This window comes from Convolutriloba macropyga, chromosome 6 (assembly GCF_964194025.1).
Source record: "Convolutriloba macropyga chromosome 6, txConMacr16.3, whole genome shotgun sequence".
In the NCBI taxonomy this organism is placed as follows: domain Eukaryota; kingdom Metazoa; phylum Xenacoelomorpha; order Acoela; family Convolutidae; genus Convolutriloba; species Convolutriloba macropyga.
The window spans coordinates 75134243-75147190 of NC_134473.1; the positions used below are offsets into that span (position 1 = coordinate 75134243).

At 36.2% G+C, this 12948-nt stretch overlaps 1 protein-coding gene across 1 annotated transcript in view; it reads left to right on the forward strand.

Annotated features, from left to right (window-relative positions):
• Window positions 1–1991: 1991 nt before the first annotated feature.
• Window positions 1992–12948, forward strand: part of LOC142340623 (uncharacterized) — a 24463-nt gene continuing 13506 nt past the window's right edge. Inside the window, exons 1-4 of the mRNA XM_075391315.1 lie at window positions 1992–2227; window positions 2442–2600; window positions 5124–5362; window positions 6094–6245. Coding sequence (XP_075247430.1) covers window positions 2101–2227; window positions 2442–2600; window positions 5124–5362; window positions 6094–6245 — 677 coding nt within the window. The 5' untranslated portion in view covers window positions 1992–2100. The remainder of the gene's footprint in view (window positions 2228–2441; window positions 2601–5123; window positions 5363–6093; window positions 6246–12948) is intronic.

Below are 12948 nucleotides of genomic sequence, written 5' to 3' on the forward strand. Positions count from 1 at the left end.
TGCTTGGTGGTAAGAGCAGTCCACTTGGAGATAGCAGAAAACCTGTCTACAGACTCAACAATGAATTGCATCCGCAGATTCATTAGTCGCCAAGGAAAGCCAAAAAAATTTCTTTCCAACAACGGGAAATCTTTTGTCAGCTCTTGTTCGGAACTAAAGAAAGGTATCGAAGCACTCAGAGCATCAAAGGAATTTGCCTCAAAACTCCATATTCTTGATATTGAAATTGAATGGAAGTTTAATCCTCCTCCTGCACCACATTTTGGTGGCAGTTGGGACAGGTTAAATCAAGTGTTTAAATTGTCTTTGTACGAGGTCATTGGATCAAGAACACTAACACATGAAACGTTGTCTACCTTCACTTGCGAAATAGAATCTAATATGAACTCTCGTCCCCTCACATACACTTCGAGTGACATTAATGATCCACTTCCCCTAACACCAAACCTTTTTCTTTTGGGCAGACCCACTGTTAATTTTCCACCTGGTGTTTTTTCCGAGAGAAAGATTACAAACTCAAAGTCTTGGAGAACTCTTGGCCGAACACTTCTGGAACAGATTTCTTAGAGAATTTGACCTAAACCAGCAGAAACGTTCGAAATAGACTAAAGGTTGTCCGAATTTAAAAGTAGACGATCTTGTTTGGGTTTTAGAGGATTTCACGCCTCGAGGTCTTTGACCACTGGCCAAAGTCATTGAAGTATATCCTGGTTCGGACCAAATTGTCAGATCCGTTAAACTCAAAACCGCATTGGGGAAAAAGTTCGCCCTGTTGTTAAAATAAGCAAAGTTCTAGCTGACTAATTTTTATCTTTGATTCAAACACTAATTTACAAGGTTCGCCTCTTTGTAAGTTCTGGTATCAGGAAATGAACAATTTTTCCATGACAATTTGTACTCAAATTCTGCTTTTTCCGCGCGGCTAGAAAAATTGCTACACCGTAGCAACCTGTTACTCCCCTCAGAGCGTTCGGACATCTATATTTTGACCTCCTCATTAAATTTTCTGCGGACCCGCAGTTTTGCGAATTATTTACCTTATTTTTTTTCGTTTATCGGTTTAATACGCTTTTTAACCGCTTATTCTCACGTACTTCGTTTTATCTTCGCAAAAACGTTCATTGAAATCCGTAAATTTGTCTAGGTTGATTTTCTTGCGTAGCCTCAGTTACTCGTTTATCTCGAAAATTGTTTCTTTGTTAATGGGTTACCAAGTTTGTATTTTCAACCAAAAATTGTCTTTAATTTTATGAACTTACTTTACTATTCTTTGCAATCCTGCAAATGGGGCCGGCTATGTCATCAATACATCATTGATGCCAAATTCATTAGTGAACCTCTATGCACTATTATGGATCTTTGCCCGAAACAGACCTTCAATGGTTAAGAGAAGAAGTGACAAAACAAAAGGAATCAATGAAAAGCAGTCGAAATTCAACACACAAAAACACTATAAAAACTGAGAACTGATTTATTTATCTTAAACGCTTGTATCATCCATTCTTAATTCAAATAAGCAAAATGATTTTCTGAGTATACTTAAGGCGGTCAATGTGAGATCGCAAGCTATTTGGAGATCGAATTAGCAGCTTATGTTGGTACAACACCCTTGAAATGCGAACTGTTTTTTTAGCGAGTTTTAATTTGACGATTGAAGATAAAAATCAATTGGGTGTAATAAATTTTTTTTCTTTTGGGACATTGCGTAAATTGGTATTGGGTAAAATTTGGGTTATAATTTCAATTAATTTTCATAATTAATTAAAAAAATTGTGAAACAATATAATTAATGCTATCGGAAAAACCAAATTACAAGGGGAGTCTTCTCTGAAAATAGTGTCACCCAATGAGTGGGGACAATCAGTACTGATACGTTTTTGACGTCTCACTCAATGAGAGGAGAGCGCAAAATTTTGTGTGTTATAACATGGGTCGTTGCTAGAGCGATTCCTTTGATGATTCGAACTGAACTGATAATAACAACAATCAACAATGATCACCTGTGAACAAATATTTTACAATTATTGACGAACTAATCAACTTCGGAGTTCCAGAAGAATATTCGGATTAATGTTTTAGCTGGAGAAGATCCTGCGTGAGATGCAACGTAAGGAGGACGGGGTTCCAATCAGATGTCAGAAACTGTTCCTCACATCTATCCCAAATGTGTTCACTGGATTCGACCTGGTCGAGTGGCTCATGGAACACTTCCTCATCCCAGACGAAGGTGAAAACAACATTCACTCATTGTTTGATTTCCATCACTGCTTCATTTGCTGACGGGATCTATTCTTCCCCCCCCCAAGTGTTTTTTATGACCCCCAGTTACAAATTTTACGTGTTGTATAGCACGTTGCTGTAGGGGGGGGGGGAAACAGAATAGATACTGCTGACGATTCTTACGTCACTATTAGGTTAAGTAAACCAAGTTATAATTTCAGAAGCTGTACACTTTGCCAACATGATCTGCCATCTGGGCTACTTTTTCCCAGTTCCAATCAGCGGCAGCTTCCAAGTGAAAGACGACGGCTGTCTGTACCGATTTCAAGCTCCCTTCTACTGGCCCTCTTACAACAACACACCAGACAACACTGACTACGGTTAGAAATTATAGAGCTGCCCCTCCCCTCTCCCCCGTTCATTGCTCATCCAGGGTTGACATTATGACCCTTTATAATTGCATATGTAAATCTTTTACATCAATTACCTCACCTCTTATCAGGCAATACAAACCATCATTGTTCCCATTGTTCTCGGGGCTCGAAAAAGTTCGTCAGATAAGTGAGAAAGAGAATTAATATAAAATTCGACATTAAAATCTTTGATCCCTGACTTGCATTTGATGCAATTAAAACTCGACATTTTTGTTTACCATTCTGATAATTCATTTTACGCTTGCTTGTGCCAACATGTGCTTGCATGTGAAACAAAAATTAAATCAGTACCAACATTGAAGGCTAGAGCTCGCACTTGTTTGCGCAATGAAAAACAAAATTGGTGGAAAACTTTTCTGAACGATATGAGGTCATAAAGGAAAAACTTTTCAACGGGTTTTCTTAATAGTATTGAATGCAGTTTGGAGGTGTGTGTTTGACAAACCTCTATCGTGTAAACAATTGAACTATGCGATAACAACAATATAATTCTAAACTAACAATTATGTAATAAAAAAATTCGACTTAGTATGAAAAATTTGTCGCAAGTTTTTAGATCTGATGCATGATTTAATGGTTTCTCGTAAACAATTAAATTCAATTAGTTTTGCACGCACAATTGTTTAACAATTTATAGTATGTTTTGTAGCATTATAGAATTTTTCTGGTACCGCTTAAGGACATGGTTCCATAGCAGTCATAGGAACTGAACTAGAACTTGCATATTATTTGGCTAGATAATGTTGGGAATATTTGTAATCAACTATAAATTGATACAGATGTTTACCGAATGGAGCGCAAAAGTTTTTCAGAAATATCTTCAAATAAATTGTGAACTGCTTCATGAAAGTTATATATCCAAAACAAACCAGAACTTTTTTAGACTTTTTTCTTGAATCAACTGTTTTAGTGACCATTGATATGCATAATTTAAGTTCTAACAGAAGAGGTGCTACAAGTTTTTTTGTTCTAATTCGTTCTAAATTTATCGTAGCAACTGATTTTTTATTTCACGTTTTTTTGAGGTATTGGTTTTTAAAAACAAAATGATATATGCGCTAAATAGCATCTAGTAGTGGTGAGTAATTTTGACTGCGCGCAGTAGCCAAATTTCTCAGGTGTTTGTCGCTGACAATAGTTCGGTAGCTGAATTGTAGTTATGGGACCAAAATTTCGCATAACAGTCAGTCTTTTTTACAACAATTCAACATACGGACTATGAAAAATCAATTTTGCCAGATCATCAACGTTCAACAGACTGAGCCGTCCCGGTGTGCGTACATTTTTGGGAGCCGGCTGTCAGGTGCTTTTGTTTAACATCGTTAATATACTTTGAGGGACAAAACCCCACGCAAGTCCCAGTTTTGTTCTAAAATGAAGTCGAAAATTAAAAATTCAAAAAATTGTATTTTTTTCTGAAACTTTACCAAAGAGGTCTTTGCCTCAAGTTTGCCAATTTTGGCGTCAAAATCAATTCCTTGGAACTATTGATTTTATTGGACATTTTTTAAAAATTCAAGTAGAAATTTCGAAATACTCAATCAAGTATTTATAAAGTTCTTTTTTATAGTTTTCTGGCTATTGTAACTACTAAGATCACTGCTCAAATTTTTACAACAACAAAAGCTGTATTATGCCATAATTTTTTAAGATATGGCTATATATGATCGAAATTTGAAATGTGAATTCAAATTAGCAGTTAAGATTTTTACAGAGTAGCCTAGATCTTAGATTTTCGGACCGCAGTAAGTGAAGCGTAAATGAACATCAGAGTCAAGTTTTAAACCTTGAAGACTAAAATTTTGCATTAGCAAGTTTTTTTTACTCCCAAGTGTTACAATTATCGTCAAATTAGATGTTATTGTAATAATTTTTGGTTTTCATTCAGATACATTGAAAATATCTGTAAAAGATGACTGACAAAGTTGTTTTTTTTTCAAATGGTCGGTTGAAATGGAGGTTGATAGTTGAACAAAACATGATTTTTCTCCTTTGAACTTTCGAAGCCAACAATTTCTTTAGCGGTGTAAGCATGCACCGCTCTTTGCTATTTTTCATTGCAGCCAAAAATGGTAAGCGTTTTCCTTTAAAAAATTAATGTTTCATAATAGCTTTTGTGGCGAAGGAAGCTTGGCGATATCATAATAATTAATAATAGTTTTCCTCAATTTTTAATTTTAAATCCACGGGTCAATTATTGAATAAAAATTACGGGTTGACTCTTCGGCATTCTGCAACTTCTGTTTAGAACTTCGATATATTGCAAATTGAAGCGCAATGGTTTTCTTATTTGAAAAAAGTTTTGAGATATTCTTGGTAAATTTTGAAATGGTTACGATGACACTGCATGTTGCCTCAAAGCATTCTCAGTTTTCTCTTTGGAAAACTTATTCAAAGTCTTCGAATACACATGTTCCAAAATGAAGAAAACTGCTCGGCAAAATGTTCGGACATGGGTTTTTTTTTCAGCTGTTTACCTGGTCAAGTTACTGCAATCCTGTGGAAACTCAAGCAGCAGTCGGAAGTGTGTGTTGGAGGCATACGAGTATGACATATACTGCAAGTTGAGACAGACTCTGTCGCACAAGTGGGAGTTGATTGTGATCACAGCCGAGAAACAGATCAAAATGAACAGACAGAGGAAGAAAATTGACAAGGTCATCAGTGAGAGTCAAGAGAGGGCCTTCTGGAGAATACACCGACCACCTGTTAGTCTCTTAATAGTCGATTGCACTGAAAAACATGCATCCTATTTGAATAAAAATACCCCAATTTAACTTTTTTTCCCACGATTGTTATCAAAAACGAGTCAATTAGACAGAAATGAAAGCTAATTGATAAATTTTTTATTGGACACTGCTACCTCAGATTGCCAATTGCGTATCAAGAAGACAAATCAATCATTAGCGTTTAACCATAAGATGGTTAATAAAAAATGTTTTTTTTTTTCAATTACAAATTAAGTATTTAATAAACAAATCCAGCGAGAGAATTTTAAGCTGACTGGTAGAATTTTTTTTTGCTCTAGAATGGTTAGTTCTACTATTTATGGAAATATGTACTATTTCCGGACCAATGGTGATCAATTTTAATGCTCCTATAGCCCAATCCCGACCTTCTTATAAATAGCCTAGAATTAATTTTGTTGCATTGAAATTATATCAAAATATATCTCGGAGGTCTCATCTTAAGTCGGTGGCTGTCATATTGGTTCAAATGATAAGCATTATAATCGTGTTTCTGCAAATACATAAATATATGAAGCAGTCGACAGGTCAGTTCTTATATGCTACACAAAATTCGTAGATATGAATTACAATGAAGGTACAATTAATATACCAAGAAATTCAATTAATTTAAAGATTGAATTAATTTAAATCTCAATCTGTCATTCAAAATTCAGAGACGAAATGTTATGATGGTGTATGTTTATGTATAGAGTGGCATTTCGGCCATGTTAGAGCGAGGCCCGCGCAAGTTCTACCAGGAGCCGCGTGCTCTGACCAAAGAGGCTCTCCTCAAGTCCAGAGAGCTGCTCCACAACAGAATGGTCAAAGCTAAGAGCTACTCGCCAGCCGCGTGTGCCAAGTGGTAAGTGAACAAATCAGTTATACTTGAATTCTACCTGTCACTTAAGACGTCCCAAACCGACTTTGCCCTAGAAAAGCGCAAAAAAAACAAAGCTAAATGCTGTGAGGTAAATTAATGTGACTTCAAAATTTTGCTCGGTAAATGAATCGAATGCGGTGAGTTGTTGTGAAAAAATTATTATTCCTTATGCAAATATTTTACATTTTTAACGGTGAATTGACAGTTATTTTTTTAAGAATTTCTACTCAGTTTAGCTGAGTGTATCTGTAAGGACACCGGAACATCGCAATCAGCGCAATTTCGCTCAATCTTACAATAATTTTACCACACTTCTGCTAGTTTTCACCATGTATTGAAGGTGAAAACTCGATACGGATCTGCTTTGTTTCACTTTGTGTAAATTGATGTAAAGTTAAAAAAAGTGAAGCGAAATATATTTTTTTTGCAAAAAAAGGTCTGATGATTATAGGGCAGAAATTTTTGCAATTTATGTGAGTTTATGTTCTTTCTGTTGCTGGCTTCTGGTTGGCAATAAGCTTGTGAATATGTTATTTGTAATAACTTGAGAGTCATCTTGGAAAGAGATCAACTTGTAAGATTTTTCAGAAAATAAATATTGACAGGAGAAAAAAATATTGTTTGCTGAAAGAATAGAATTTTTTGAAGTCATAAAAAATCGCCATCTTGAATGAGCTCAATTGCTAAAAAACCAGCTCTTTTGTGCATATAATTTTTCGCTTTTTCAGACCATTCCTGAATTAAATTTTTTTTAAAAAATTAAAATTTGCCAGCAAAAACTTATGAAGGTTCCTTTAAATTATTTCAATGTTAATCAGACAAATAAATCTCTATATTTATTTTGCAACTGGTATTCTTGGCCCTGATAGAAATAGAACCAAAAATTGAACGAAATCGAAACAACCTACAGAAACAACGTTGATAATAGCAGGAAACAAATTTTATAATTTAATTTCCGGTAATTTTAGAACTACGCTTGATTTTAAAAAATCGGCAGGTAAAGAAACTGGCCAGCATAGTTTGTTCCAAACTGACTTGGCTATTGATCAATATCAATGGCAATTAAGACCGTGTTTTCAAGTAATTTCAACTATTTTCAAGTAATTTGGACATGTATTAGAAAACAGATTAGCCGTCTAGACGCTCTGATCATAGGACCAGTCGGCACGATGGTCTGAACGCATACCAAATTTCGGAAAACGGTCAGAGCGCGGTGCATAAATTGGCCTAATCTTTTTGGTTGTCCAAGGGTCTGATCGGAAAATTTTTAGAAAGTCAGGCAGACGGTTAAATTAGTTGCCAAAATCTGAAATAATGGTCAGTCCGGTTAGCGGCCAGTTGAGGCTGAAACATCTAATTAGGCCTCTAACAAACGGTAATGTATCACAAGAGCCCTCCCCTAGTCTAGAATACCGTTTGATTCACATTCAGTTTTTTTACGAATCAATTTTTGAGTTGGCACGGTCCTACATCGTGTGTGGTTGAGATTTCGTCCGTCTCAGAGTGGCTAAAAAACGATGACAGGTTTCTATCGTACGATTCGTAGATTCGTGCCCTATATCGGGAAAAGGGGGCCACAAACATTGCATCTCGAACTCTCTCTAAATCAACCCTCTCCAATGCCTTACTTGTTGTGTGGCAATAATAGTAATTTTTTTAAACAGTGAAAAATAAACTTTTTGCTGCAGACAATTAATAGCGCGTAAAAAGGGATGATCGATAAATTCACAGTATCTACCATTTGAAGAATTATGAAAAATTATTGTCTTCAATCAGTTTGACCAATAATTTTTGATCATCGTCAATTACAGAATCAGTCTTTCAGATTTGAGTTGCTTGTTAGCAATTTTCTTTTTTTTTGTTGATCTTTTTTTAAAATGGTTTTTAATCTTGATAATAATTGATGCTTTCAGCTTCGGTTTTCAATTTTTCTGCTCTCAGTGAATCTTAGAATTAGACCGTTGCTCTGAAAACTCTTCCTTCATTAATTTCATTCTTTGGATAACCGCTAAATTCTTTGACTAATCAATTTTGTTATCAGAATGACATCTATAAAAATTGAAAATTCTACATGACTCATATGAAATTCGTAAAAACTAAATAAAATGTCTGCTTCATGTTGCAAATTGTGAACTTTGTAAGTATGATTCTCTGGAGCCTTTTGTTGACAACAATAACTATACTTTGTCTCATATTCTTTAACCGTAATTATTGTCCAGGATCAAAAATTGATACGTAAAACGTTGACAACAGTAGCAAAAGGCATCATTTTTGTCAATCTTATTCACCTTACCATTGTAAAAGATTTCGAGCAAATAACTCTTAACAAAACTCTTCAATCAGCCAATAACTTCATTGCTCGAATTTATTTAGCAATTACTTGACACCCAATTTGAAAACATCTTCCTCTTTGATCAATGGGAATAGAAAGACTGTTCATTGATTTCTTAATCCACAGTTCGAACTGCGAGAGATTTTTCTGCAGTTACTCATCAATTAAGATTTCTTTTACTTCATTCTGATAGCAAGAGCGGTAATTATTGAGAAAAAATTATTTTAAAACCATGTCAAAGATGTGTTAATGTCAACTGTGTTAATGTCAACGATGACACTGAGCGTGGATAACAACTACAAAGTTGTCACTGCTGTCTACCGGACAAACGCAGGCATTGTGGGCAAATGTGACGGAACTTTCCATCTTTAAGGCAGATCTGAACTAGTTTTGCTGACTTGCTGTTTTTTGTCCACACTCACTCACAACTCTAATTTTTAGACATGGTCATGAATAGTACTGACGTTTTCGAATAATTTTAGTCGAACAAACATACCACCTGCAAGTGATGTGGGTGCAAATTATATACTCTCAAGAACTCTGCGATGAAAGAGTTTTTTCTTTTGTTTTTAATGAAGAACAGGAAACAAGAGTGTCAATATTGTCAACGTTTATTAAAATTTTTCAGCTGGGCAGAGTCTTCTCGGAATTGACATGAAAATTCCGTCTTCACTGTAGCAATCCTCATATCACGAATACAAACTTCAAATAGTAAAAATTTTTGGTACTTTGTTGATTCTTAAATACTTTAAATACTTAATTTGAAGAAAGAGACTGAAGCTTAAATTGAGTCGTATACATTTGTTACTGAAAAAGCACAGCAAATAACAAAAATTCTTGTAGCAAGCAGCAATTTTGGTTTGCAGGGACTGCAAACCAAAATTGTTGTGTTCACACAAAAATTGTCATGTTCTGTGTTCACACAAACCTTTCATGCCCGGGTCGAGGTTTTTTGGTGAACTTTTTGTAAGAAATGCGGTGAATGCGGTAAATTTTTGTAAGAAATGCGGCGAATTTTTGTAAGAAATGGGGTGAATGCGGTGAATGCGGTGAAAATAATTTACCGAATTTCGCCGCAATTCCTACAAAAACTTGCCACGAAATTCACCGCATTTCTTACAAAAATTCACCGCATTTGTTTTCCAACGTTTTTGGAGTCTATTTTAAATTCACAGCGAATATCATTAAATTAAGTGAGATTTGGCGGAGTGAAATAAGAAGTTGCAGACATGCAGGAGGTGAGCTGATGGAACGCATGTACGGAGGTTTCCATTTTGTAAGAACACCGAGAACACGGCAAAAATGAATATATATCACCGCAATTTACCGGATTCACGGCAGATATATGTAAGAAACACGCGACGAATTTTTTTTTCACCGAATCATCCCATTTCTTACGAAAATTCTCCGCCAAACATCGACCCGGGTGTAAGTCATAAGCTATCATTACGTCTACTTATCGATGATGACATTTAGGCTGGCTTGTGCTATAGCATGTAGCATCAATGAAGATTGCGTCTCCTTTAACTACTGCGCAGGCAAACTGTGTGAACTAAATGAAGCCACAATCAACGACAACTTCATTACTGCAGGAATGCAACCAAACCATAAATGTTCCTACTATGGGTTGCCAGACGGATGTTAATCTCCAGACACGTCACTCGAGGTCCCTAATTTCTTACATTTTTTACTCTTAACTGTTTTAATGATGATAAATTCTTGTGATCTAAGTCTTGAAAGAGAACAATCCGAACGGAACAACACACTTTGTGCACAGACATTAATAGGAACTTTTATTTTTTTCTCACGTTCTGACTTATTCTCAACTTTTTCTGACTTTTAATGCAATGTTTATCACATGAATTCTGTATGACAGGTACAGGCTATTTTAAAACCGTAAAGCATTGCTTCAAGATCAAGTATTTAAAAAACGGGAATCAGTTCTCATAGATACTTTTTACAAATATACTCGCAAAAAATCTATTCGGATAAAAAGATAAATTTGCAAAAAATATCCACGAGCACTGAGTTCTATTTTTTGCATCTTGATCTTGAAGCTATTTTTTACGGATTCAAAATCGCCTATTTTTGGTCACACAGAAATCATGTGAAACATTGTATTAAAAAAGTCAGAATTAGCTGAGAACTGCCAAGACTGTAAAGCAAATCTTTAAACAATGAAAAAGTCTGAAATGTCTGAAACACACCATGAAAACACATTTTATTCAGATTTGTTCCAACTGCAGCTCGAAGTTTGACAGCTACAGCAGCTACATTCGTCTCACTTCATCAGATAACTGAACATGATTTCATCACAGATCAAAGGCGAAAATGTCTTGAATGGAGTGGATCTGTTGTATCCCAGGATGAAGTCCGCGACCCAAGACAGGTATTGGCCAGACCGACTTAGGTGGCGGACAGGGGGGTCCGGTGCGACCGTCCACAATGGTCTGGAAAAAATTTGGGTCGCGCCTTCCGTCTGGCTAATGGCAATTTTAGTCTGTTCGGTCTGGCGAATACCCATATTTCGGTCTGTTCGGTCTGGCCAATACCCATATTTCGGTCTGTTCGGTCTGGCCAATACCCATATTTCGGTCTGTTCGGTCTGGCCAATACCCAAATTTCGGCCTTTTCGGTCTGGCCAATACCCAAATTTGGGTCTGTTCGGTCTGGCCAATACCCATATTTCGGTCTGTTCGGTCTGGCCAATACCTAATTTCAAGTCCTAGAGGTCCAGCCAAATAGGAGCCAAATTGTTTAAATGCGTGCTGTATTGACTGTTTTTCAAAATAGCAGCCCATAAATGGTAAACAACAACTACTTCTAGATGATTAGAATACTTCATTAACCGTCTTTTGAAATTTGCATTTGTCTTTAAATTGACGGGTTTTTTTCAATAAATTAATTTTTAAAATCTCATATTCATTTGTCATTCAAAAAAATGAAACGAACAAATTATAAATTTTATTGGATGCTTATAAATGAGTCTAATGTTTAAATGAATCTGGCTAATAGTCTGGCCTAGGATCTGTTCGGTCTGGCCAATGGTCTGGACAACGGTCTGGCGGATGGTCTGGCCTACGGTCTGGACAATGGTCTGGCCTAGGGTCTGTTCGGTCTGGCCATTGGTCTGGACAACGTTCTGGCCGATGGTCTGGACAACGGTCTGGCCTAAGGTCTGTTCGGTCTACCCAATGGTCTGGACAATGTCTGGTCAGTCTGGCCAATGGTGTCCAAAGTCTGTTCAGTCTGGCCAATGGTGGCCAAAGTCTGCTCGGTCTGGCCAATACCTATCTTTGGGTATGGTCGGTCTGGCCAATACCTGTCTTGGGTCGCGGACTTCATCCTGGGATCAAATGTGTATTGAAAAGTACATTTTGTTCCACTTTTTCTAAAATTATTTCATTATTTGCAATAATCTGATTATGGCCATTTCTATTGCCGAACTTATATTCCTAATTTTGAGCATTACACACAAAACTTTGAAGAAAAATCCTATTAATAAAATGGATCATACTTATAATAACTATACCACTTTAGATATCTAAAGATATGGTTTTCTAAACGCCGTCAATACATGGACATTTACTTAGGCAGGATCAATTTGCTAATCCCAATCAAGTATGACTCTAATTAAGCTCATTACCAGCCAGCAAAGTTCAGGGCTCCACATTAAAAAACATTGCGGCATAAAATTTGCTCAAAATGTATGTTTTCGAAGAATTCACTCGGAAGTTTGAAGGAATCATGCTAAATCACTCACCGACAAAGGTTAGTTAATAAATCATGCTTCACAGATAAAGGTCAGTTTATAAACCATATAGTACAGATAGTTGTGATTCTATACATTTGCTGGTCATTTGGAAAATTTTCTTCCCGGAGTCGGGATCATTTAAAATTCAGCGTTTAATCAGGAAAAAACAGGCTTCATTTTTTTGATGACACTATCAAGATCCTGGCAATTTATACCATGAAAAGGCTAACTTTCAGCAATCATTTATGCAGTTGATATGTACATGATGACTTTTATCCATGCGCATGTTAATTAACATCATGTTTTCAATAGGTGCATACATGTAATTGAGTCTGCATTTAAGCTACTCAGAATGCGTAACACCCACGCTAATCGTTATTTGAAGGACGCCGCCACTCTTTGATCACATTCTAGCGCGCTGCAATTAAATGCCTCTCTGCAAAATGACCTCTGCTAGTTATTCCTCTTTGCAATTAATGCCTCTCTGCAAATGCCCGCTGCTAGTTATGCCTCTCTGCATAAATAACGCCTCTATGCAGATCATGCTTTTACGATGTACAAAATATCTTTAAGAGAAAAGTTAATTCATGAATATATTG